Consider the following 24,555-nt stretch of genomic DNA (forward strand, 5'->3'; position numbering starts at 1 on the left):
TCAAGCCAGGCGTGTGGGGCCAGCTCCTTGATCAGGGCTCTGTCCAGTTTTGCTGTTTTCTGAGGCTCTTGGCTCCCCTCTCAAGTTCTGATTTTTAAATCATCCTTCTTTTTCCGCAAGAAAGAATCAGCATTTGCAGCTAAGGAGCCGTCTCAGACTGCTTCCTGCCAGCAAAAGTTTAGGATCTGAAGGCCTCTTTTTATTTTGTATTCTGTTTCTTTTTGTCTAACCTGGCAGTATTTTGTAGTACAAGATCAAAAAAGGTAGTGGGTTTTCTGTGAATCTTGTTGGGTTCACTCCATTAGAGAAGATCCATGACCACAAGATGCTTTGTCTACCATGGGCTCCCTGTGAGACGCCTAAGGGGCAGTACTCTGTGATTCTTGGAATCCCTGTTATTTAATGCAGAAGTTCTGCAACGCAAGCTCTTAAGATCCTCAGAAGGCGTTATGGATGTTTGAAGGTGTCTGCAAGGCACCACCTTAGATCTTTCTGAATTCTTAAAAGGTTGTGCAGTTTCACCCTGGGTTTGATTTTTGCTCTGAAACCATTTCTTGGTTTGAGAATTGTTTGATGTCTGGAGAGATTGGGAATGAGAAACAGGTTTATATTTAACAGTTTATTCTTTAGCTCATCTCTCTCTGTTCACATCTTATCATAGGCAGTGAGCAGAACCCAGGTGTCACTTGAAGTGGCTGCCTGGAAATCTCTTTAGCTAGATCATTGAGTTCATTAGGTGAATTTCCACTTCCCACTTTACCGTAGATGTCAGTGTTGCTAAACTCTGTGTCACTGCACAACAGGGTCCTCCTTTCCTCTAGCTTCCAGGAACATTTCCCTCACTTTTCTTTAAGCCCTCACTGACAACCTTCTTAAAACAACGACAGTCATTTCATTATCTCGCACTGTTGCTATGTGTCAGGAATTCAGAAAGGGCTTGTCCTGACTTGGGGTCTCTCATGCTTTCTGTCAGCCGTGTTGGAAGCAAGTCTGATTGTCATAGGGCTAATTGTTGTTGTTTGAAGTCACTCAGTTTTGGGGTGATTAGTTACATGTCAGTAGTGACTGGAGTCTTTCTGGCTTTTGTTATCCTCAAGTCCTAGCACATCCTCTGCTCTGCTTTCAGAAATCCAGATTTGCTCATTCTCCCTTCCCCCCACCGTGCCCACATGAAAGCTTTCCATGTTTTCCCGTTGTCTGATTTCTAACCCTCTGACTGGTGTAAAACAGGGGTGTGAACTCACAGGCCGAATTTGTCCCAAAGACATTAATTTTTAGGCTGTCCAGAGAAAGTTTTTTTTTTTTTAACTTGATATGTTAACATTAAAATAAGTCAAGAGCATCATATAAAAATCCAAACTATCCACTTCTCTAGAAGAATCAGAAGATCTGGATATGCTTGGGCTGTCTCCCTGTGGCAGCCGTCAGTCAATGATGGGTGCCTTCTTATGGTGGGACAGGTGCTCCTCAGGTCACCCCAGTCCTCACTTGGCCAGCTTTTCCTTTGCATTTTCTGCTTGCCACATTACATGAATCAGTAGAACGTGCTAAGTTTTTGCTTTCTCTGCATGCTGGGCTAATGCTGTAGCAGCTACCCATCCATACTGTCCCTTGATGTAGATAGTCATCCTCTCTTCTGCAGATTCCCATGATTTATATCTTTTTTATAGTATTCATGTCTTTTTAAAAACATTTCTAGCTTAAATGTCTGTGCACCTGTCTGGACTGTGAACTACTCCAAGGTGTAAGCTTTTGTTTTATTCATCTTTGGTTTAGAACTTGGTAGATGAAGGTAGTTAGTCAATAAAACTTTGTTGACCAGATGAATTAAGAAGTGATTTTTAAAAAATGGCTAAAGCAAGCTCTCTGCCCTGAAGGAGTATATGGTTTGATATGTTATCTGTCCAATGTAACATGAAAGTAGAATGACATAAAGGTATAGGCAAAATTTCAATTGAGAGGATTGACAAAAGCTTCTTAGCTTAAAAAAAAAAAAAAGGAGAATGTGGAAGGGCAGATCAGGCCAAGGATGTAGCTAATACATACGGGAAATGGTAGAGTCACAAAAATATGTGACTTGTACATAACTGGATTGTAGGGTATCTAAAGGGATGTGGTAGAAAATATATAAACAAACAATTTTGGGCTGGATTATAAATAGATGAATAGATTTGGGTTGGGAGAAGCATTGAGGATATTCATGATAATAGCACCTGTCATGTCTTGAGTGTTCATTATGTGGCAGGCATCATATTAGGAGCTTTATATGACCATGCCCCTGGTGAATATGATGGCAATGGGGATTAGGCTGAGATTCAAAGGCATTAACTAAGACAGCACTGGTGAATTGTCAGAATGAGGCTGGAGATGGAGGATTAACAAATGGGTCAGGGGTGGCAAACTCAACTTTGAAAAGTTGATAAGGTGTTTATATCCAACAGAACACTTGGAAAACAAGACTAAGAAATGCAGTTTCCAAGGATATCAACTTAGGTGAGGGCAGGGAGCCCATGGAGAAGGTGTGTTCACTAAGGGCAACAGCGTCTAGTGAGCTGAGAACGTGTACTGGGCTGGGAGTAGTCACATTTATCATGGAGACAGAACAAAGAACAGTTGGAGACACAGAAGGACAAGAGAGGTAGGAGGAGAAACATTATGAACACAGATTTGGAAAGAGCTTAAAGGAGAAGAATGGAGTTCAGCAATGTCTACAAGATAGTGTTATGGCCACAGGGAAGAGCATTGAATTACACTATTAGGAAGTCATTAAATCTCAAAGGGAGAGAGAGTAGTTTTGGTGGCCTAGTGGGGACAGATATCATTTTGCACACTATTAAAGTGTGAGGATAAGATAGGAAGTGAGGGCCATTATTGGAGACTATCTTTAGCAAAACGTTGACAGTGAAAGAGAAGAGTGATGGAGTAATTCTTAAGGAAGAATGAAAATCAGTGGGGTCCCTGGGCTTCTTTTAGTAGAAGTATAAGAGAGACTTAAGCATATTTACAGATGGATGTAGAGGAGCCAGGGCCTGGCTGTAAGTGTCTTGAAGGAAGGAATAAGTGAGTAGATACATGAGGAGTGCTCCCAGAGGCATTGGTCTTGTGAAGAGAAGGAATCCGCTGTCTTTGCACACCACAGGAAAAGAGGGTGAGAGTGCGAAGTTTATTAGGAAGATAGGGGCTGTGAGTATGTATTAGTATGTTTTTGTGCTGCTGATAAAGACATACCCGAGACTAGGCAATTTACAAAAGAAAGAGAGGTTTAATGGGCTTATATAAGTTCCATGTGGCTAGGGAGGCCTCACAATCATGTCTGAAGGCAAGGAGGAGCAAGTCACATCTTACATGGATGTCAGCAGGCAAAGAGAGAGCTTGTGCAGGGGAACTCCTCTTTTTAAAACCATCAGATCTTGTGAGATCTATTCACTATTATGAGAACAGTGCAGGAAAGGCTTGTCCCCATAATTCAGTTACCTCCCACCGGGTTCCTCCCGTGACATGTGGGAACTGTGGGAGTTACAATTCAAGATGAGATTTGGGTGCGGACACAGCCAAACCATATCATTCTGCCCCCGGCCCCTCCCAAATGTCATGTCCTCACATTTCAGAATCAACCATGCCTTCCCAAAAGTCAGAACTCATTTCAGCATTAACTCAAAAGTCCACAGTCAAATGTCTCATCTGAGACAAGGCAAGTCCCTTCCATCTATGATCCTGTAAAATCAAAAGCAAGTTATTTACTTCCTAGATACAGTGAGGGTACAGGAATTGGGTAAATACAGCTGTTCTAAATGGGAGAAATTGGCCAAAACAAAGGGGCCTGCGGGCCCCATGCAAATCTGAAATCCAGTGAGGCAGTCAAATCTTAAAGCTCCAAAATGATCTCCTGTGACTCCATGTCTCACATCCAGGTCACACTGATGCAAGAGGTGGTTTCCCATGGTCTTGTGCACCTCTGTCCCTGTGACTTTGTAGGGTACAGCCTCCCTCCCAGATGCTTTCATGGGCTGGCGTTGAGTGTCTGTGGCTTTTCCAGGCCCACGGAGCAAGCTGTAGGTGGATCTACCATTCTGAGGTCTGGAGGCCATCAGCCCTCTTATCATAGCTCCACTAGGCAGTGCCCCAATAGGGACTCTGTGTGGGGCCTCTGACCCCACATTTCCCTTCTGCACTGGCCAAGCAGAGGTTCTTCATGAGAGCTCTACCCCTGCAGCAAATTGCTGCCTTGATATCCAGGTGTTTCCATATATCCTTCTAAATCTAGGCAGAGGTTCCCAGTTCTTGACTTCTGTGCACCTATAGGCTCAACATCATGTGGAAGCTGCCAAGGCTTGGGACTTGCACTCTCTGAAGCTATGGCCTGAGGTGTACCTTGGCTCCTTTTAGTCATGGCTAGAGCAGCTGGGATGCCAGGCACCAAGTCCCTAGACTGCATATAGTAGAGGGACCCTGGGCCCAGCCCACGAAACCATTTTTTTCCTCCTAAACTTCCAGCCCTGTGAGGGGAAGGGCTGCCACAAAGTTCTCTGTCATGCTCTGGAGATGTTTTCCCCATTGTCTTGGTGATTAATTTTTTTTCTGGGGACAGAATCTCATTCTTTTACCCAGGCCGGAGTGCAGTGGCGCCATCTTGGCTCACTGCAAGCTCCGCCTCCCAGGTTCTCGCCATTCTCCTCCCTCAGCCTTCCGAGTAGCTGGGACTACAGGCCACTACCACGCCTGGCTAACTTTTTGTATTTTTAGTAGAGATGGGGTTTCACTGTGTTAGCCAGGATAGTCTCCATCTCTTGACCTTGTGATCTGCCCGCCTCAGCCTCCCAAAGTGCTGGGATTACAGGTGTGAGCCACTGTTCCCAGCCAGGATTTTCTTTTCTATCACATTGTCAGGCTGCAAATTTTCTGAACTTTTATGCTGTATTTCCCTTTTAAAACTGAATGCCTTTAACAGTACCCAGGTCACCTCTTGAATGCTTTGCTGCTTAGAAATTTCTTCCACCAAATACCCTAAATCATCTCTCTCAAGTTCAAAGTTCCACAAATCTCTAGGGCCAAAATGCCACCAGTCTCTTTACTGAAACATAACAAGTCACCTGTGCTCCAGTGGATGGACTTGATGCTCTCAAGGTAGCAGAGGAAGTTATTTTAAGTGATTGGAGGCCCTACTGTAAGCTGCAGTAGCAGAGAGAGGAAAGGAGAGTTGGGGGTCTGACTCCTGCTCTTGTATCTCCTACTGTTGTCACCTCCCAGCTGTATGAGCTTGGGCCGTGGTTTAACTTTCCCTGTATCACAGTTTTACCTCTGAAAAATGGGGCAGTACAATGATTCTGAGCTCACAAGCTACTATGAAGATTAAATTAGTTAATACATGTAAAATCTGTAGAACATAGTACCTAACATGGTATAAATACCAACTAGGAGCAAGAGGCTAAGCTGGCAATGAGGGAAAGTGCTTCTCAAACGCGCAGTGCTTCTCAAATGTGAATGAGAATATGACCCCTGGGGGATCTTGCTAAAAAGGAAGATTCTGATTTTGTGGGTCTAGGTGGGGCCCAAGATTCTGCATTTCTAACAAGCTCCCTCCCCGGTGCTGCTGTTGCCCCATCTATGGGCTTCACTTGGAGGGGCAGGGTTGTAGCAGCACTGATGGCCCATCTGGGAGTGCCTGGTGGTCATCTGTAATGGCATCACGCACACTTGACTGGTGTTATTCTTGGCTGTAGTTCAGGACTAGAGAGTACATGTTGGGGCTGACCCCAGGGTTTGCTTCTCAAGTGTGGATTGGATAGGAAGGTTCATCTGGCCAGGGGACATGGGGACATTGAGTACTAGCAGTTGCAGCATCTGGAGTCAGCTGTGGGTGCCAGGCCTTGCATGCTGAGGAGTAGAGCCAGGAGGGGGCTGGTGGAAGGGCAGGAGAAGACAGTGAGGCCAGGCAGTAGGTATAGGATGGAGGTGCCGAGAGAGGTGATGGTCAGAGAGGAGCAGTGTCAGTGTATAATCTATGGAGACAGTAAAATAGTTACTGCTAAAGTCTTACTGAGTCACATTTTGTTAATGTTTCATGATTTAGAAGGCTTTTTGTTTTCTTGGCAGTGCCTCAAGTACATGATAAACAGCAATTAATTAGAAACATTTTTTATACTTTTCATCAGTAGTATGCCTGGTAACAGGAATGTCACTATGTGTTGCTTTCTGCTGGTGCAGTAGGTTCTTGATAGGTGGACCTGAGGTTGGTGGGCTCCCTGGATCACTTGAGTTTCAACTGTAGTCAGCGTGCCGTATGTTCAGCAGGTGGAGGAGAGGCTGTGAGTGCAGGATTCCCACCGAAGGGGTAAAAATCACTCCAAGGAGATTCCCAAGTCCCATTTCCAGGGAGAAGTTAATGTGGCAGTGGGAGAGGCTAGTGGGTGCTTTTTTTTTTTTTTTTTTTTTTTTGACAGATGGACATGCCAGATTGAGACAAATTCTACTAAGTTTTGGTCATTATTTCTTTGGGTCACATTCCTCTTTTGTTCAGTAGAGTGTTAGAGTCACACACCTGCATTTCTGACGTATTTAGCATGCTCTTATAGAAACTTTACCTGCTGGTTCTTCATATCCTTCCTCCCAATTCCTGTGTCAGGGGCCAGGTGCCTCCTTTGAGTTGCATGGGGATGGTACAACTGTATTTACAGACAGCTCTCGTTTAGAGGTGCAGCACTGGAGTGACAGGTCAGACCGCTTTAGAGACTGTTGTCTACATTCCTGCCATCTCCTCTCTGTGGCTGCTCGTCCTAACCCTGCCCAGTGGCCACCTACATCTTGCCTGTTGGCCACCAGCAGTGGCCAGGAACCATGCTTCTGCTTTGTTCCTCTGGCTGAGCCTGCCTTCTTTTCTTGTGGGAATCAGAACTTGAGTGCATTTATTTAATGGGTTGTCATTAAAAATCACATTTAGATAAAGAGAAGAAAATATAAAACGTTTTCTAACCTCACTACTGCCAACTGTGACCTGAAGAATTTGTGAGATTATGAATTCCTGTAGGTATCACTTAAATTGAGCTTGTTTCTCTGAGAAGCAATGGATTTTTTAAAATCCCTGTCAGAGAAAATAGAGAATAAATTCATTCTACCACCTCTTGGCTTTACTAAATGAGCAAATCATTTAGTGGAACAAGAGCAGTATAATAACCAATGAAATTAGAATTCCAAGGGCAAATAATCTCCATTCTCGTCATTGTAGTGGGTGAGGGGAAGATGGAAGCTTTTCTACACTTTTCTTTTTTATGAAGTTTTAACTTTGCAAGGTATTATTCAGTTCCCGAATAAGACCATTTGCTAAACTGTGTGAAACTTAGTTGGCTCTAAAAGATAAAACTTGTTTCTCATCATCCCTACAAATTCCCTACAAGGATGTAACTTTGTAAAATTGATTTCTCGTCTCTTTGGTAAACATCAATGTCACATAAATCCACCATGAAACCTGGGTTTCAAATTATGCTGCAAGTTTATTCCTAGGAGTAAGCTGAGGGGACATTCTCAAAGGCAAGTTAGTATTCTTATTCTAGTGACAATTTTACCAGTACTATTCCCTACATTGGTTTTTTAATGTTCTTTCTCTTAATTTGGTCAACATTTGTGTATTTATTTGTTTAACCAATGTTTATTGCTTAAAGGCACATCCCGCCATTTATTTCAATGTCTAGAGCTATCATCCTAGACATTTTGTTTTATCTTTCTCTCTTCCAGCAAATAAAACAAACAGAGGGACAGCCAGGGCTCTAAACTAAAATAAAAATGGAAGCGGATGGGCCATTTTATTGTTTATAGTTGGATTCTGCTTGTGGAAATGAAACTGACAGAGCTTATAAACATAGAGCCAGAGGGGGAAAGGACGTAAACTAAATTTTAGGATGTTAATCTGGACTTTCTCTGGAAAAGAGTATTTCCTTAGTGTAATCTCTTGGGTGAGTACTTAAAGAATACTAATTCACCAACTCTCCTTGGGTTCTACAATTTTAGTAGAGATAGAGTTTAATTCTGTGTCTGATAGATAATTTTACTTGTCTTTTCACTTCTTAGTTGACAGTATGTTTTGTAATAGACGTGGCTTTAAATTCTTCCTTTTAAATGTAGTCATTAACATATGTTTCTCTATGTTGCTACCACCATGATCAGCGTTGCTAAGAAAATAATTCATTTTATTGTATATGTCAACAGAAAATTATTTTCCTTTAGTGATTTCTACAGGCATTAAAATGAGCAATCTGTTCTGCAAATCCTGAAGTGCATTTTGGCATTTTTTCTATAGTACTTTGCCAACATCTATAAGCACCATTAAAATCACCATCATTAGAAAAGACTTTTAGAACAACTCAAAATGCAAGTGGAAGAAATATCTGATGCCAAGGCCAGACGGGGTTTTACTAAGTACTATTTCAAAGATAAATTAGTTAAAAAAAATTTAGGGGGGTGGGAAAAAAAGCTTTTTTTTAAAAAAAAAATAGCATAACTATTTGCAATTTCAAAAAAGTACTTTCCACTTTCTTTCTGACTTTCTGTGTTGGAGCTCAAATCTTCTAGACCAACTGGCCGGGATTACTTTTACAGGTTCTAGATGGTAAGGCCCTCAAATCAAAGCCAACCCCAGCATGCATTTTTTATGACTTCACGTTGGTCTGACATGTATACTAAACTTAAATATTTAAATGTAAGTTCTGTGCTGTTTCCCTTGGTTTCACTGAAGCTCCTGTGATACAACTAAATAGTGTCTATTATAAAAAGTAGGCTTTCTTCACATCGTAGTCTTTCAGTCTTCAAAGGACATTTTTCGATAACTTCTTGCTGGCGGTTATCATTCAGTGGCATAAGGAGAGTCACATTTGAGTGGGAGTCTGAGGCTTTGTTTCTCACCTTGCTTTGCCTTCATTACTGCGTGATCTGGGGTCACGTTCTGGGCCTTCATCTCCTCATCTGTAAAATGAAGAGGTTGCTCTCGATTGTCTGGAAGCTCCCTTTCCACTTGAAGTTTCTCTGAATCCTTGGACCACGGCTGTTAACGTTCACATCACGTTCATCTGCTACAGTGCTTTGTTTAATTACATCTCAGTACGTTTTTTAAGCAAATTACTTTGGTCTCACAGGCTTATTCTCAGTCATCCTGTCCTTTTAAAAGTTTTGCTTTTCCAACCACAAAGACATTTGGAAAGCTTGCCCTATGGATTACATCTCTACCCTAGCTCAAAACAATTTGAAATAATGGGGAAGACTGATTATAATCTAGACACTAGCATGGCTGCTGATTATCAAGCTGTGTTCCTAGCAATCTCACAAGTCTCATAAGTGCTACAAAGTGTGTTAAGAATGGTCTGGTGCTGTTTTGTTTTGTTCAAATAGGTTGAGCAGAATCCTGGGGAAATAAGTATAATGTCAGGTTCTGCAAGAGAGTGAGGTGGCAATAGAAGGGTGTTTGCTTTGTTGTCTTAGGTTTTTAGATTGCCGATACCCATAGTCTAGTACGCTTCATTAGGCTTCCTGATTTCTCTGCCTTTGCTCAGTCAGCAGGACGTTGCTTGCATGCACTTCCTTAGGCAATTCGAAGCCTACCACATGGCATTTTATATATGGCAACTAATACAGTGTTAACTGAAGTAAACGTGAAAAATGAGCTTGATCCTTAATTGCTTATGTGTGCAATGTTCTTCCAAAATATTTTGTTTTTCATGTATGTAGTAATGCATTTCAAAAAACACAGCATTTTTGGAAAGAGGATGAGTTTGGGAGTCGGAGGCTGTGTAGTCTTTTTGGATCTTGACATCTAGCTATCCCTGGATTCACAGCCACTCAGGTTATTTTCAGGTTGGTGTGTATGCTGTATCACCCAAGTTGCAGCACCAGTGAAATGGTTCACATTCGACTAGTGAAGAATTGTGTGGGCTTGTTTTGGTTCAGGTAAGAAGAGTTCCTGGGTCAAGTGGTCACCTTCATAAAACCGAAGATGGGGACTGGGAGTGGAGTGATGATGAGATGGATGAGAAGAGCGAAGAAGGGAAAGCAGCTTTTTCTCAGGAAAAGGTAAATGACATTGTTGATGATGAGCTCATCTGTGTAAACTTTATTTTTGTGATCGTGTGTGTTATATATATTAATGGATACGTAATTGTTTTACAGTCACGAAGAGTAAAAGAAGAAAATCCAGAGGTGAGCTGTGGCTATTTATCTATTATTTTGCCATTTAATTTCTTTCTTGGGGTATCAGAGTCTGATCCATATAGGGGAGATGCTTCAAAATCTCACAGAGTAGAAAGAAAGAGGAAAGGCACGTGGACTTTGCAGCTCTTGATTCTGTCTGACTTACTTTGGGCTGAATAAATCCGGGCAAATTACTTTGCTTTCTGAGCCTGTTTCCTCATCTGTCAGATGAGGATGATCCTAGTACTTACAATAAAGTTGCCATGAGGATTGGCAATCACGTACACAAAACCCTCCCTGGAATCCTTGACACAGACTAGGTAATCAATTAATTTTAACTCTTAGGATTACTGCCTTTAGAAAACATAGTAAGCATACAGGCAAAATGTCTTTCACGGTTTTTGTTTGCAATGAAGTAGATATTAAAATGGTTAGAAACTCTTGGTTGAATCTGTTGGTCTTGGTTTTTAAATCTTCTGAATGATACCTTAGTAGGTTAAGGAGCATTCAAAAAATTTTAACAGCTTCCCTTTGAGGCCTGGTCATCTTTTGATTAAGAGATCATATTTGATTTACTCCCTCCATCTGGTTAATTATCCTAATGCCTAATGACTAATGATAACTGTAGTTCACAAAACTTGCTAATTCTCCTAGAGGAAATTTAAGCATATTTAAATAGCTCCAAATATTTTACAGACCTAGTAATTAATGCATACCTTAATAAATTCTCATTAAGAAAACAAAAAAACTTTGGGCTATAAATGATATCCATCCCAATTTTTTTTAATTAGCAGACATTTCCTTTTGATTAAATGTAGTACCTCTCATCATTGAGTTTGAAGTGGCCGTAGCCAGCTGGGTCTTATAAGGAAGAGGGCAGCAGAGCCACAGGCCACCCTTTCTTCTCCTTTTCTTTCCTCTCACCCTTCTGTCTCCATCTTTCATGCCATATGGATAGGCCTTTCCTAGGCATTTTCCAGCTTGCCTGCCTCCCCATGGTAGCTCTCCTTCAGATTTTGTTTTCTCCTCTGTTTATCATTTAATTCACCTCTCCATTTCATACATAAAATATAAACTTTGGCCAGGTGCAGTGGCTCACTCCTGTAATCCCAGCACTTTGGGAGGCCGAGTCGGGCGGATCACGTGAGGTCAGAAATTCGAGACCAGCCTGGCTAACATGGCGAAATCCTGTCTCTACTAAAAATACAAAAATTAGCTGGGCGTGGTGGCAGGCGCCTGTAATCTCAGCTATTTGGGATTATGAGAATCGCTCGAACCTGGGAGGTGGAGGTTGCAGTGAGCTGAAATTGTGCCACTGCACTCCAACCTGGGTGACAGAGCCAGACTCCGTTTCAGAAAAAGTGTGTATATATATATAAGCTTTGATCAGAGACCTCATCGCCCTTTGTTAGGAGCAGTGGTGATGAGCCCCACATGGAACACATTGGCTACACCGATGTTGTGCTATTTTCAGAATGATCTTAACCACATATCATGAACTGTGTTTCTCCTTCCTTTCTCTCATTTTATCTAAGGTACAGAGTCTAGGCTTTTCTGCTGTTTCTAAGAGTATCTCTTACTAAAAGTGTCAGTTCTGCTGAGAAATAGAACAAAATAACATGGTTAAAGTAGCATCATCGACTCACAAAGCATTTGTTATTCACTGCAAGAAATCTTCATTGGACGATATCCATTGGATCCTGCCTTGCTAGTAAGGCTGGTGGGTACAGGTCATAAGGATTTAAGATAATCTCTCACTGTGTGCTTGTTGAAATTGCTCTGAAAGCTGATTTGTTATTTGGAGAATAGCAGTATCTTTTTGGCAAGAATATTTTCTGCACAGACAGGAAGGGAAAGACTATGTAGCATGCTGTGAGTTGATCTTCAGGCATCAGTTCTGACCTTCTTAAGTGGGATATGAAAGTCATAGGTGGTTTACTGCATCTAGACTCATTTGATTTCTCAGCGCCATATGTCTGTTAATGTATTGATTTATAATTAAAGAAGCATATGAATAGACCTCTAATTTCATTGAAAGGATACATGTGTTTGCATGTAAACACTTCCACCGAATTTTAGGAATAACAAGCCCCACCTGTTACTGTACAGCTTCTCAGGCTAGATTTTTGATACCTGTTCCTTTGACAGCCTTGACATTTGATTATCTTGAGCTGTATTAAGAGATACTACAGTGATGCTTCCTGTGTCCTTTCAGCTTTTAATTAAAGTATCCCTTTGCCAACTACCCCAAACTGCTTTCTGTAAGCAAAGCATGAAGTATTTATCTATTATAAAGGAAATTAAAAAGTGTTAAATATGTAAATATTCAGCAAATATGTATTATGTCCCTACTATGTGCCCTGTCTTAGTAGGTTTAAGGGATACATCAGTGAGAAATACAGAGCAAAATCCCTGTCCTTGTGGAGCTCACATTCTTATGGGAGTAGGTAAACTATATAATAGCCTTAATAAGGAAGTAAATTATGTGGTTTATTACAATGGAATAGGAGTGATAGAAAGAAACAATGGGATGGGGGCTTCAGGGAGTGTGGTGGGAGGTTATAATTTTAGATGACTTGGTTGGGATAGGCCTTACTGAGAAGAGACAAAGAATAATTATTTGAAAATCATAGGAGAATGACATAGAATAAAAACTGAAAGACTACTTTTATACTGCTCCCCTTTTCACTCCTGTGACTGTCACTTCATTCCACAGAAGTCATCCGTTTGAACAGTTTTCTTCCAGACCTTTTCTGTTTCTTTCCGTACTAATATGTTCATTAAAAAAATCTAGCATGTCATTTTAAAAACACGAATGGAATTATAAAAACTAGAAAATATTTTTGCAACTTGCTTGATTGTTTTGGCAATCTTTCCACCTTAGGAACTATCGATCTGCCTCTTTTTTATTTACTGGCACATAGTATTGTATTAGATGAATAAAAATTGTTTATTTAACCATTTCCTTCTTGGTGAGCACTTAGGCTGCTATTACAAACATCATTCCCTTAACTTTTTTGTGTATGTATTTCAGGGGGCACATAGATAAGTAAGTCATAGGTACTTAGATTGTGATTGCTTTGTTTCTGTGTCTACTGATTTTGAATTTGTGTAGTTGCTATCAATAGCTGTACCAATCGATATATATGGCTTCTGACAGAGCCCCTTATACCTGTCAACATATTTGAGAGCGAAAATGCTTATCTGTGCCAAATAACACATTTAAATGCCAGAGTATTTACATTTTAATAAGCTTTTTCATGTTTGTCATTACATTGCAATTCAGTTGTTTTTTGGCTATACGCCACCAGAAGATTGAGATAGTATTTTATGAAAAAAATGAAAAACATGAAAGTTTGTGTTTCTTTTGCATCTAGTGGATACTATACATGTTCACTGATGACATGAATTGGGTATGCACTGCAAGTCAAATATTAAACAGGTGCATGAGTAGGCATATAGTATTTATGAGTAGGTCAGAAGTGACCCGAGGGATCAGAAGACATATGATTGAGGTGAAGTTCAGAAAAGTAGCTTTGTTAGTACCATGTTTAGACAGAGTAAGGTGCTACAATGAACTAGGGATATTTTAGGAATGCTTAATGAGTGAGGGGCTGTTTGTCCTCCCAGTAAGTGTGAGGTAGAATGTCCAAGTATTACAGTATTAATCGGAGAAGACTGAGAAGGCCAGAGTGGGATGTTTGTCAGTCAGAGGGACATTGAGAAGATCCACCTTATCCTGGGCCATATTTGGAGATCCTCCTAAGTCCTAGAGAATTTCCAGTATAATCTGTAAGATTTTAGAGTTGCAGTACTTATCTTGGGATTCAGATCTGGCTTGAGATTCATAGCCATCCACATTGAAAAATTGGCCCTGTGTTCCTAACACTTTATACTGATACTTTAGAAATATCAGAGTATTTAAAAAGGATGAGTTCGTGTGCTTTGTAGGGACATGGATGAGGCTGGAAACCATCGTTCTGAGCAAACTATCGCAAGGACAGAAAACCAAACACCACATGTTCTCACTCATAGGTGGGAATTAACAACGAGATCACTTGGACACAGGGCGGGGAACGTCACACACCGGGGCCTGTCGTGGGGTGGGGGGCAGGGGGAGGGATAGCATTAGGAGATATACCTAATGTAAATGACGAGTTAATGGGTGCAGCAAACCAACATAGCACATATATACCTATGTAACAAACCTGCGTGTTATGCACATGTACCCTAGAACTTAAAGTATAATAATAATAAAAAAAGAAATATCAAAGTATTAGTCACCCACTAGTACTTAATAATTTATAGTAAGTAGATAGCTCATCCTCATTTCATTTATTTATCATCATATTCTACTTGGTTGATGGAAGCCAGTGAAGACTAAAGGTTAATAATAATGCTAATATTAATAACAATTAATTAAACAGATGTTTAATCTGTGCCTGATTTCCACGTGGAACTGTGTTAGGCAATGTGGGAATTTCATAAAAGCAAAGGGAGCCCACTAGCTGGACACTTTTCATCTCTTTGGGGGTCAGGGGAAGGGGTGGTATTTGCAAGGACAGTTTCCTTAGGTAGTGTTTCTTAGTTACATAAAACTTTTCAACTGTTATCCCATTATGTTTTTGTCAAAAAAATAAGTACATGTTTTATGACTTTTTGTCAATTTTGCATTATATCCTTATTTTCCACATAAAAAGTGAAATTGACTTTATTTTTAAATTTGTAGTTTCATTTGGGTTCATTTAACTGAGGAGGGCATTTGCTAAGGCTTCCATTAAAGTTGCATTCTTTTTTATAGTAGCATCTCAGTTAGGTGACATGAAAATAAACAATTCACAACCCTGACTGGAAACCTTTAAAAATGCAGTGTCTAGACTCAACCCACAGATTCTGATTTGGTAATTTGGAATGATGTCCAGGCAGCTCTTGGTTTTTAAAAAGCTGCTCACAGGATTCTGATTCACAGCTAGGATCAAGGACTGGCTAGGAAAACTGCACAAATCCCTCGGAATCCGGAAGTCCAGACTGGAATCCAGGAAACTGGTGTGCTCAAAATTCCTGAAGATTTGTTTTAAATGTCTGTCAGAAATTTCCAAAATAAAAATAAGAAAAAAGAAAATGTTTCAGAAATCCCTTGGAAAAGTTGTCTTTATTTAATCAAGGGTAATGAAGCAGGTGGGAAAGGTTTCTGGCTGAAGCCCAGTAGGGTTCACAAAAGGTACATTGAAAAGTTTTGTTATCAAGACTCTAGACTTGGCTAATTATGGAAATGTTTCTGTTTCCTAACTCTGGGAGTTTGCTCTGAGGAGAAAATACATTTGGTATTTAAATTGAGTTAATTTTATTAGAAATTAGTTGCAATGTGAAAACTAATTTTTCCCTTATATTACTTATTGCTATTGTCACATTTTATTTAAGACTGCTGTTAGCTTTTAAAAATTATTTTTATGGGCCAGGCGTGGTGGCTCATGCCTGTAATCCCAGCACTTGGAGTCTGACGCGGGTAGATCACCCGAGGCCAGGAGATTGAGACCAGCCTGGCCAACATGGTGAAACGCTGTCTCTACTAAAAATACAAAAAATTAGCCGGGCGCGGTGGCATGTACCTGTAATCCTAGCTACTCAGCAGGCTGAGGCAGGGGAATCCCTTGAACCCAGGAGGCGGAGGTTGCAGTGAGCTGATACACGCCACTGCATTCCAGCCTAGGTGACTAAATGAAACTCTGTCTCAGGAAAAAAAAATATATATATATATATGTGTGTGTGTGTGTGTGTGTGTGTGTGTGTGTGTGTGTATTATTTCTATGAAAACATGTTTTCCAAATGCCCGTACGCTGTCAAACATGTTTGTTCTATACCCATATAGAGATGGAGAGAGAGATTTGATTTCTCCCTCCACTTTTATTATGGTTATCCTTAGTCATCACAGACTGGTTTAACCTGATATTTTCATGATACCACTTTCTAAAAGATGTGGTTATTGCAGGTGACTGCCCTTCTGAGTAGTTGTGAGGAAAGGTAGATATGTTACCAGAAATCCAGAAATCTGCAGTATATCTGAAAGTGAACTTCCGATTTTGGAATAATTTTCGGTTTATAGAAACATTGCCGAGACAGTGCAGAGTTCCCATATACTCTTAACACAGTCTCCCCCACTGTTGATTTCTTATGTAATCCTGACAAATTTGTTACAACTCAGAAACCAGCGCTGCTGTGTGACTGTTAACTAAGCCCCAGAATTTATTCCAATGTCACTAGTTTGCCTACTAATGCCCCTCGTTTTTGCCAGGATCCTATCCAGGATAGCACATTGCATTTAGCTATAATATTTGCAAAAGCAGAAAAGGAGTTTGTTAGGCAGAGCTCTATGAAAATTTGGAAAGCAGATATTGTCTCTTTCTTGTCTCCATCGTGAGATCTTTTCCTGTCTTATCATGTTCTAAATCCCCATCAAAGTCTATTGCCATGGTGGTGTTCAACATTAATTCATTGTTTTTGCCTCCTCCTCTGATAGGGTTTGACTGTGTCCCCACCCAAATCTCATCTTGAATTGTAACTTTCATAATCCCTACATATCATGGGAGGGACCCGGTGAGAGGTAATTGAATCATGGCGGCGGGTTTTCCCATGTTGTTCTCATGATGGTGTATAAGTCTCATGAGATCTGAGGGTTTTATAAAGGGTAGTTCTCCTGCACACACTCTCTTACCTACTACCATGTAAGATGTGCCTTTGCTCCTCCTGCGCCTTCTGCCGTGATTGTGAGGCCTTCCCAGCCATGTGGACCTGCGAGTCCATTAACCCCCTTTTTCTTTATAAATTACCCAGTCTCGGGTTTTTATTCATAGCAGTATGAAAGCGGACTAATACACCTTCCCATCAAAACACTCATTCTCTCAAATGTCCATCCTATAGCAAATTGTTAAAAAGGAAAAGAAAACCCCTGATAAATTGACAGCTGCATAATGTGTTAACTTTCTTACAGGTTTTTACACTTAGAAGAATATACCCAAAAGACCGTGCCCTAATCCCATAGAATGGATCTGTAGTAGTGACATTTGGAGGAATACAGTTTGTTGTCAAGGAAGATGTTTTGTACAGAGGCTTCCTGTATTAGGCCATCCTTGCATTGCTACCTGAGAGTGGATTATTTAGAAAGAAAAGATTTAATTGACTCACGGTTCTGCAGGCTGTATAAGCATTGATGCTGGCATCTGCTCAGCTTCTGGGAAAGCCTCAGGGAGCTTTTGCTCATGGCGGAAGGCGAAGTGAGAACAGGCACATAATTTGGTGAAAGCAGGAGCAACATAGAGAGTGGGGAGGAGGTGCCATACACTTTTAAATGGCCAAATCTCATGTGAACTCAGAGTGAGAACTCACTTATCACCAAGGGAATGGCCCAAGCTATTCATGAGGGGTCCACCCCCATGATCCAAACACCTGCCATCAGGCCCCACCTCCAACATTGGAGATGACATTTTTTTTTCTTTGTTTTTGAGACAGAGTCTCACTTTGTCACTCAGGCTAGAGTACAGTGGCACGATCACAGCTCACTGCAATCTCCTCCTCCTGGGTTCCAGTGATTCTCGTGCCTCAGCCTCTCAAGTAGCTGGGACTATAGGCGCAAAGCACCACACCTGGCTAATTTTTGTATATTTAGTAGAGAAGGGGTTTCACCATGTTGCCCAGGCTAGCCTCGAACTCTTGGCCTCAAGTGATCCACCCATCTCAGCCTCTCAAAGTGCTGAGATTAGAAGCATGAGCCACCACGAACATGAGATTTGGGTGGGAACAAATATCCAAACTATATTACTTCCCTGTCTAGCTTTCCTGTGCATCCTGCACATTTTCTGAGGAATTACCATATTGCTTGTACATCAGAGTGGAGGCTGGTCCCCTCATTGTATTCAGGGTTACACCTACACAGTGAGGTTGCAGGGTGTGTGTGGGGTTCCAGCCCCCCACTTAGTTGATTAGCCCTCCATCCTGATGATTGTGCAGGGCAGAAGATGGGTCTCCCCAGGGGAAGGAGAAATTTTTACCTCTTAGTAAATGCCACTAAGGTTTTTCAGGTTACAGTAGTTCTTTGACTAAAGGAAGTCACAGTGCTGTTTATAAGTACTGATGTGGCCTTTGGTTGTACCACAAATTTAAGTTAAGATTGTGGAATCACCCTGAAAGGTTCTTTACAAGAAACCATTTGAAGTAGGCCCAGATCCTCTGGCTGGTTAATGAATACAGGTAGTTTGTTCTTCTAACATAGTCATTTTTCCCTAACATCTTATTGTAAAAATAAATATAGCAATATTAAAACATTGTATAGTGAACCCCATATACCTATAATCTAGGTATCATCATTACTGTATTTGCTCTGTCACATATATATCCATCTATTCATCCTTCAGTCCATCTTAACTTTTTGATGCGTTTCAGAGTAAATTGCAGACATCAATATACTTCTCCCTATTACTTCACTACCACCATAGTTATTTTGGAAGAAGCATGGAGAGTAAGAATTTTATGCTCTTAAACTTTAGAAGGCTCTTCCCACAAATAATTTTTGATGATTTCTGATTTAGAATTGATAGTAAGGTTAGAAATAGGAGATCTTTTTTGTTCATTTTCATTGCTGTTTCTCTTTGAGTTTTTTCTTTTTCTTTTTTTTTTTTTTTTTGTCTTTCAAGTTTTGCTCTAGGGCAGAGTTCACAAAAGTAGAGCTCCAGGCAAAAATAATTTGGGTGTAACCTTAGAGTTGGGTTTCTAACTTTGAGAGAAGAGTATAACCTGTCAATCACTTTAGCATTTCTCTTGGGTAAATGTCTTTTAAAAATGCAACTATCCTTATATATTTTTGAAATACAGTGAATAATTGCTCCTAGTTACAATTAAAGGGGTAGGTTTTATTAACCCTAGCATTCTTTCATTGAGGGTCTGTTAAGCTTAGATGAAATTGTCCAATGAGAAAAAATTATCCTACGACATCTTTTGGTTATCAAGTTTAAAATATCAAATAATTGATGCCTTTTCACTTTAGCTTAGTGGTTCTTTAACAGTATAATGAGGGTTGTTTGGGGAACTTGGTAAAGACACAGATTCTCTTCCATCTCTGTGGAATTCTGAGTCATAGGCCGGGAGCGTCCTAGGGGTCTTTAACACTTGTCCTAGGTGATTCCAACACAGGTAGTCAAAGAGCCATACTTTGGTAAACATTGCTTTTTGATTGTTTGGAAATTATTGGGTCTGATAATTGGGACTTAATGTAACCACACTCACTGTGTCTCCTTTTGGCTTTCTTGAATGCTGTAACGATGGCTCTCATAACAGATTGCAGTGAACGCCAGCACCATCCCTGAACAAATACAGTCCCTGTCTGTGCATGACTCTCAGGTATGTTTCTCTGCCAGTCATTCCGTTTGAGATGCTTTGTAGACAGATCTTTTAAAAAACCAGCGTTTTAGAAAGATGGACAATTTCAAGGTAGTGCCTCCAAATCAAGGGCTTATAAGCTCTCTTTTTAAATAGGTTGCTATTGACCGTACTTTGTGGGACCTCCAACCTTTAAATGATAGGCTCAGGAGTGAGAATTGATTACCAGACTGCTCCTCAAATTGCTGGTACTGTGGAAAAGAAGAAAAGGAAAGAAAATGACACCATTCTGTTGTATTCCAGCCACAGAACATTGTGGTTAATTGATACTTTTCTTTTTTGCTCCTGGTTGGATTTCTGTAACCTGTTTTCATAATTCTGTTATCATTGAATTTTATGGGCCAATTCATCTCTACAACTTGCCTTGTAAAAATAATAGTCCAGTAACTGTGACATGCATTTATAATGCATATTTATTAAAGTTATGGGACAGAAGACGTGTGCTGTGAGTCATGGTGGGAGGTGATGAGGGATGCTGAGCAATCCATGGAAAGACCTAGGGGCATAGAACCAGAGCCCAGGCCTGCATTCTGGTTCTGCTGTATAATTAACAGGCAAGCCCTTTTGTTCTCAAAGTGGTTGTACTATAAAGCATTACCACTGTCAGGATCATAATTTTCTTTCTTTCAAACTCTACATATCCAATTTAAATTCATTTCTGTTTTACTTGGTCTGTGTTTTATAAAATTAACCATATGTTGGGGAGATAATTAGAGTGATTTTGTTGGCTTCAGGAAGCCTGTTTGAGGTCAGATAGCTAATGCTGGACCCTTATTTTATAGCTGAGGGAGTGAAGACTTACAGAGGTGAAGTGGCTCCCCCACAGTCACACCACTAGTTAGAGGCCAAGTCAGGATTCGGTTTAGGTCTTTGCACTGTATCAGGCAACTCAGTAAGAGACTTTGAGATAAACTGTAGGGATTGGTTGAATGATAAAAGGCAAGTTAAGAATAATGATGGATCAGAGGGCAAAGAGAGTAAAGGAAACAGGAACAGGGATTAGGATAACTAGTACTGTAGAGCATTTTATGACTCACTTTCATATATATCATTTTATTCTCCCTGCAGCCTTTTATGGTGGGCAGTATTCAGAGAATGGCTTGCTCATGGTTGCATTTCAGGTCAGTGGCAGAGCCAAGTCTTGACCTGAAATGCCTTATTTTTTCTACTCCAACAGTAAGGTCTACTCATGTCCCGGGATTCCCTGAGAACAGGGAGAGGCTGTGTATTGGAGACATTTGTGGTTAATAATCAGTATTCAAGAAAATGGGCTCTAGGTGAGAAAGGCAGGAAAGATAAACAGTGGCTGAATCTTCTGGGCCCCTCCTTCCTCTGCATTGCAGGGTTTAAGGTGCCCAGCCTTCGTGGTCCCCAAGTTTCAATGGTAACTGTCCATGGCGTGGCTTGTGAGGTGCCATTTTAGGTAGCTGGACTTACCACAGCTTATACAAGTTGTTCGTGATGCCATTCCTATGACTGAGGCTTTCCGTAGGAAACATTCATATCCACAATTGTGATGGGAATTAGGCACCATGACAACCTTTACATGGAGGTGTTACAATGTCAAACAAGGCCTGCGTGTGTAAAGATCTAGTTTTGAAATTTCCAGAAAGAAGTGGCTCTATGAATAGAGCGATATTGTGATTTTATTCATTCCTTTCCTGATGCAGTTTATAATGCTGTTGGCTGTTTTCCTTTTAAAGAGTCCACCCAGTGCTAATGAAGACTACAGAGAAGCTGCTTCTTGCGCTGTGAACCTCGTTTTGAGATTAAGGTAAATAATGCTGTTGTTTATTCTGCATTGTTTTTCCCATAGTACAATTTTTTTAATCTCCTTCGTTAACTTTTCATAATATTAGCATAAAATAAAATCATTAGCTTATTTGATTTCCCCAAACCACGAGTGTATGCTGTATTCCCAGGGCTAATTGTGCTCTTCTAATTGCTTGCTAAAGAAGAGTAAGAAAGAAAAGCACTGTATGAGTGTGTCTGCAGGCTCAGTGTACCTTTCATTATGTTTTTTTTCCTTGCCTTTTCTTTCTTAGGTTTTTTTTTTTTTTTTTTTTTCTTTTTTTTTTTACGATGTAAGATCACAGTAAGAGATTTTTAATGAGTTTCTTTCACACTTCAGCAGTCGGTCTCTGACAGAAATAAACCATGCTTGTACTACAGGTTGCCTGTTCAGAACATTTTTCAGTGGCAAGTTTGATCAGCCACTGTGGAAAAATGACAGATATATTTTGAAAGAAATCTCAGTCTTCTAGGAAATGAATACAAATATGGTGCCTGACAGTACGGTCTTTGTCTGCAGTCAAGTGAATGAAAGCGTTTTCCGTTTTAAGGATTTTTTTTAATTTTTTAATTTTTTAAAGGTTCTTCTTTGTGATACTCGTTGCTAAGAATTTGATATCTCAAGACAGAACAGTTTAAACTGAATTATAAACAGCTTAGTTTACCAGCTCCATCAGAATACTGTCACATCTTTGAAGATGTTTTAAAAGAAGTTATACGTATGTTCTTCTGACCATTAAACAAATAAAGCACGTGCATATACTAGGCATTTTCAGAGTTGTAGCTACAAAAAGCAGGTTCATCATCAAGGTTCATTTCTGGCCACTAGGGATTTTCAGAGTTGTAGCTACAAAAAGTGGGTTCATCCTCAAGGTTAGTCTCCACCCCTCTGAGTTATCATAGTCCATCTAAGTGGACCGTTGGCACCATAATCACCCCCACTTCTGATGGTCATTTATAGTCTGCATTTTCACATATTTATCAAGGGAACCTCACAGTAACCCTTGGTGTGATTCAATTCAGAGTTAATTTCCCAGTCAAGAAGTGAAATTATTACAAGGCTGTTGTCCTTATATTTGACAGTAGCCTTGATTATTATTCACAGTTCATGAATTTAGCAGTCACTAAAGAATGAGATAGTCCATTTCCTTTTTGTCTGACTTTCGAACGAGGTACTTCTTTCATTTATATTTTACTTGTTCAGTTATTCATTAATTCAGCCCATATTTACGAGGAGCCCACTGTGCCAGGAGCTCTGTGCCAGGCTCATGTTTGTCATTGAGGTGCAATGGTGAGCAAGACTACCGAGGTTTTAGTCTAGCACACTGAGCATGCAGTGTTGGAAGTGACCTTTAGAATCCAACAGTCCAGTTGCCCATTTTATATATGCAGGAATCTTTTTTTTAATGTCCCTGCTGATGTTTACCTAGCTTCTGTGCATACTAAAACTCACATTTTCTTCATGGTGGCCCCTTTAATACTAACAAAAGCCTTAATTGTTGGATGGTTCTTCCTCCTTCTGAAGATTAAACTGACTTTTCTTTTCTGGGCTCCTGTGGGCTGTAATCCCCGTTAGTGCAAATATCAGACTGTCTGGATAAAAGTCCCCTGGAAAATGTGTTAAAACACGTACCACTGAGCCTTAACTTTAGATATTATTTCGTCCTGGGTACTAGAGCAATATAAGACAAATGTATTCCCTTATTTTTCTGAGAGCCATTTGTAAATTTGCAAGGAATGTTCTTCTCTTTTCTTAGACAAAATATTGTAAGAATCTTTAGCCTTTTTCTCATGATACAGTTTGTATATTGCTCTTGCAATCCTAGTTGCTCACCTTTATTAATATTTAGTCTGCATCTGCCTTTCTTATATTTTCTCTTGTGGGTGTAGGTTGTTTTCATAAGTTTGTGGCTTAGATCACTAGTCCTACATGATGCTCCAGCAAGAAAGGGTTCTATGTTCAAATAAGTTAAAAAACAACGTACACTATTCATCAGTCGGTGCACATGCACACACATGCACATACACTTTTGTTTTTGGAAATCACAACGAATATTAACATATTAAATATTTTAAGAAGTTCTATAAGAAGGGAATTTGTTGAACTTTCTTTAATCTAAAACCTATTTGACCTCATAACTCTTTTTATGTGGCTATTTTGTGTTCCTCTTATATGTAGTGCCCATATTTAAATACAGGATTCCAGGTGTGGTCTGAGCAGGCTGGAATACAGTATTAAGAACATGTGTTTTTTTTTTATCCACACTTTATATTTCTCAGCCCAGGTTTTCATTGCCTTTTGAAATGTCCATGCACATTGGTGACATGTTCAGCATGACTCAGCAGCCAAGCAAAACAGCTGATTTTTTTTTAAAGGGCTACAAACCTAATTCTGAACTACAACTCTAGATACAACTTATCATTTATCACTAATAACCTGATAGTTTTGATTCATTTCTTGTCCACTGTATACTTCAGTCATGATCATCAATGTGTCATATTCCAGTGTTTAGATGTATGTCCATTGCCAATCTGATTAACCTGCATTTTAATCTTTATCCAAAACATTGATTAAGGTGTTTAGAAGTTTGAGGGAGAAGAGTCTCTTGACATCTGTTAGAAACCACTCACTGTTGGAGTGACTTTCAATAATGAACTAGTGTTCTTTGGTCCAGTTGTTCAACCAGTAACAAATGCAGTTTCTTTTAGTGGACATCTAACCCAATTATTCAGACGGATATCATAAAGGGATCTATTATATATGTTGCTGAAGTTAACACGTACCACATTAATGACATTTTCCTGAATCTAATGACATAGAAACACTTTCTAATAATAGAAATGTATTTTAGTATGACTTATTTTCACTGAACACTTGTTGATACCTAATTGTTGGTACATTTGTCTACTTAGGTTGCCATAAAAAAAAATACCATAGACTAGGTGGCTGAAACAACAGAAATGTATTTTCTCATAGTTGTGGAGATCAGGATGTCAGCGTGGCTGGTTTCTGGTGAGGGCTGTCTTCTTGGCTTGCAGCTGTCTGTCTGCTTACTGAGTCCTCACATGGTGGAGAAGGAGTGAGGGCAAGCTCTCTGGTGTCTCTTGGGTCCCACCTAAACGTAATTACCTCCCAAAGGTTCCATCTCTAAATACCATCACATG

At 40.1% G+C, this 24,555-nt stretch overlaps 1 protein-coding gene across 1 annotated transcript in view; it reads left to right on the forward strand.

Annotated features, from left to right (window-relative positions):
* The window catches only part of STK39 (serine/threonine kinase 39), a 293,703-nt gene that overhangs the window by 162,574 nt on the left and 106,574 nt on the right, over positions 1 to 24,555 (forward strand). The window contains exons 11-14 of the mRNA XM_050752820.1: positions 9,931 to 10,053; positions 10,150 to 10,179; positions 19,498 to 19,560; positions 21,303 to 21,373. Of these exons, the coding sequence (XP_050608777.1) occupies positions 9,931 to 10,053; positions 10,150 to 10,179; positions 19,498 to 19,560; positions 21,303 to 21,373 (287 nt within the window). The remainder of the gene's footprint in view (positions 1 to 9,930; positions 10,054 to 10,149; positions 10,180 to 19,497; positions 19,561 to 21,302; positions 21,374 to 24,555) is intronic.

This window comes from Macaca thibetana, chromosome 12, assembly GCF_024542745.1.
Source record: "Macaca thibetana thibetana isolate TM-01 chromosome 12, ASM2454274v1, whole genome shotgun sequence".
Classification (NCBI taxonomy): Eukaryota; Metazoa; Chordata; class Mammalia; order Primates; family Cercopithecidae; genus Macaca; species Macaca thibetana.